This window comes from Austrofundulus limnaeus, unplaced genomic scaffold (genome assembly GCF_001266775.1).
Source record: "Austrofundulus limnaeus strain Quisiro unplaced genomic scaffold, Austrofundulus_limnaeus-1.0 Scaffold143, whole genome shotgun sequence".
Lineage (NCBI taxonomy): Eukaryota > Metazoa > Chordata > Actinopteri > Cyprinodontiformes > Rivulidae > Austrofundulus > Austrofundulus limnaeus.
Genome location: NW_013952545.1, coordinates 472,980 through 476,365, shown reverse-complemented (window position 1 = coordinate 476,365; position 3,386 = coordinate 472,980). Strand labels below are relative to the sequence as shown.

At 38.1% G+C, this 3,386-nt stretch overlaps 1 protein-coding gene across 1 annotated transcript in view; it reads left to right on the top strand.

Moving 5' to 3' along the window:
* myom3 (myomesin 3) overlaps positions 1-3,386 on the top strand; it is a gene marked incomplete in the record, with an annotated part of 80,254 nt that overhangs the window by 10,210 nt on the left and 66,658 nt on the right. Inside the window, 1 exon segment of the mRNA XM_014016339.1 lies at positions 1,143-1,247. Coding sequence (XP_013871793.1) covers positions 1,143-1,247 — 105 coding nt within the window.

Below are 3,386 nucleotides of genomic sequence, written 5' to 3'. Positions count from 1 at the left end.
AGCAGGAGGGGCAGCCCAGACCGCAGCCTTACAAATACCCAAACATACACAATCGCACCATCCCACCCTCATCCTCACCCCCTCTCAAAGACATACAAGGACGCCACATTCCACTCACACCCACGATACACACTCTATACCCCCCAGGTCCAGGACATGCACCCACCCCCTATTGAAGGCAGCACACACCCAAACCCTGGAGGTAGACCCAATCATTCTGAGGTGGAGAGGAGCAGATAGCCAAGGCCTGGTCCGGGCCGCACAGGACGCCCGGCCAGCCCACCTTATAACACAACTGTGCCCCAAAGAAACTCTACATGGGTGAAGTTGAAAGTTGAAGTGATTTTGTATTCCAAAATGCTCAAAGGGGTTTTGATTTACTCATGTCCAAACTCATGCTTGATTTTAAAAAAGGGCTCTTTGGACATGGCAGCCACAGCAGAACTGAAAATCATCTGCACACAACAAATTTATTTTCCTGCACAAATAAGTGCTGCATATGCAAATACCAAGAACAATATTTTATTCAGGACTACAGGACTTTCCACTAACCAGAGACAAACCCTCTGTGGCACACAAGGAACCACATTTAGGTTTTGGCTCTGCAGCCTGACACAGAGAATCAGCCTGACAAATACTGAGATCGCTTTTCAGAAATGGGTTTCTAAGTTTCATATTACTTGTATTGTTGTTTTTCTTTAAGTCACCATTTATCTTGCTAGTACTTCTCATGACAAAACAGAAAATACCCATTAGAGTTGTCTTCTTCACATAGTTGGCTGAATCCCTAAAGTGTTCGACACGACTCCTCGTGTACGTTAACGTACATCGACATGAGCAGAGCTCATTCTGATGTACGCCCTGTTCTGCTGCTCGCAGAAAATTGGAGATGGTGCTGCTTTCAAGTGGCAGAGGAGAATAATGATCCTTTGAATAGATTAGATAATGTGCCCTAATCCATGACAAAATAAAAAGGCGTGCTAATGGGAGCACGTATTTTCTCAATTACCAGAATAAATAACGTTGAAGGATGATGAAAGCAGATCTCTGTTCTCTTATCTTACTTGTGTCGTTTGGCGATATGCAAGGTGTGTGTTGATCAGATTGTTTTCTTTCCTCCACAACATGTTCTGAATGCCTAGTGATGAGGAAGCCTCCTATGCCGGTTTGTATCCTGTCATTCCTGCTGATTTGATGTCTGTCAAGRAGATCCTGGACCTAAACAACTTGCCCCGCCACAGGACATGGTGAGACAACATACTGCTCTGTTTCAGTAGGCATCACAGGTCCAGATGCAGAAAGATAGTTTGATGCACCTAATAGTCACAATATAAATTTATCTTTTAACATAGTRGCMTAACTAATGATTTTGGAATRTAACCARCATGATATAATTCATCYCAAAAAGCTAAAAATATTGYGTAGTTCAAATATATTAAAAATACAATATCTTTTTAGGGAAAAATAGGAGATTATTTAAAGAAGATTATTTAAATTTGTCATCTTGGAGAAAAAAAATCTTTTGTGGATACAAAATGACTAAATCTGTGCGAGGCTCCTTTTCTGAAACTAAATTAAAGACTGGGAGCAAGCCTCCACTTTCCTCCTGAGGACTTCCTTCCTAGATGATCTGTGCATGTCATAAAGCTCTGCCTGTCCATCAAAACGCACCACGAAATCCTCTTTCTTTGCACTTATAATTGAATAAAATATCAACTAAAATTTGAAATCCCAGCTTCGTGTTAAACTTTAATACACGAGTTTGGTCTTCATATCAGTTATGATACATTACTTGTGTCAAAGCTGAAACTACAGTAAAATGGAATTTATCATTTTGACCAGTAAGAAATAAAGAAATATGCCAAGCCAATAAATTAAGCATTTTTTTTTTTGGTAAAAGTGTCAACAAAATCCCTTTCAGATATTGCAAGACATCAACTAAGTTCAAGAGAAAGTCGCCAAAATCATGGAAGGAAACAGAAAATTTGTCTTTAACGCATAAAATGTTTATTTCCTTACAAACATAGGTAACCCTTTCTTTTACAGTCCCCTAAGTATCATGCAATTACCTAGTATTTACATGATAAATAATATTTTACTATGCAGTTACTTAGTAATTACAATAATTTACATGTAATTACTTATTAAGAACATGTTTCTATAGGTTTGTATTATTTTGACTAATAGTATATAATAGAGGCACTTTTAAAATGTAATTTGATTGTAGTTACCCAATAAAAGTAGTTTCAATAGTTTACTGGTAATAGCAGGATAATTATTGACTATATTTATATACAGGGGTTAGACAATGAAACTGAAACAGCTGTCATTTTAGTATGGAAGGTTTCATGGTTAAATTGGACCAGCCTGGTGGCCAGTCTTCATTAATTGCACATTGCACCAGTAAGAGCAGAGTGTGAAGGTTCAATTAGCAGGGTCAGAGCGCAGTTTGGCTCAAAATATTGCAATGCACACGACATTATGGTGACATACCAGAGATCAAAAGAGGACAAATTGTTGGTGCACGTCTTGCTGGTGCATCTGTGACCAAGATAGCAAGTCTTTGTGATGTATCAAGAGCCACGGTATCCAGGGTAATATCAGCATACCACCAAGAAGGACCAACCACATCCAACAGGATTATTGGTGGACTCAAGAGGAAGCTGTCTGAAAGGGATGTTATGTTCTAAAACCAGGTGTTTCTGTTTCATTGTCTAACTCCAGTATATATACAGTATTACTGTATATGGAAATTAAATTGGTAGTTTATTGGTAAATGCTGGGTAACTGATGTACTATTAAGATCACTAAATTAGTTTACATAGTAATTTTCTAAGTATACACTTTATAATAACATGGTAATTAGATGACTGTAAAAAGAAAGTTTGCAATTTGTTTTGGAAAATTGTGGGTAATTGAGAAACTATTGAACTGTAATTGTAATAGAATTACGCACTAAAATTAGTTTAATTATGCGAGAGGTAGCGGGATCGATGCCCGCATTCTCCACCATTTTGTAAGAACCTGCTCCATGAGACTAATACCAGCTTAATCTCATAAAAGTCATGTCCCACAAGATCTTGCAGAAGGAAATCAGGAAGTCATGAAATACCCCTCTGGTCATGAATGTGAAAAGAACTTGTGGTCTTGTCAGATTCATGACCAGAGGGGTATTTCATGACTTCCTGATTTCCTTCTGCAAGATCTTGTGGGACATGACTTTTATGAGATTAAGCTGGTATTAGTCTCATAAAGCAGGTTCTTACAGGAGCTAATTTTTGTATTAGCGCTGCCCACCAGTGGTAGCACACTTTAAAGGTATCATATCATGCCTTTAAATCCTTCTTTTTCACGTCTAAATCATTCACTTATGGTCTATTTAAAAT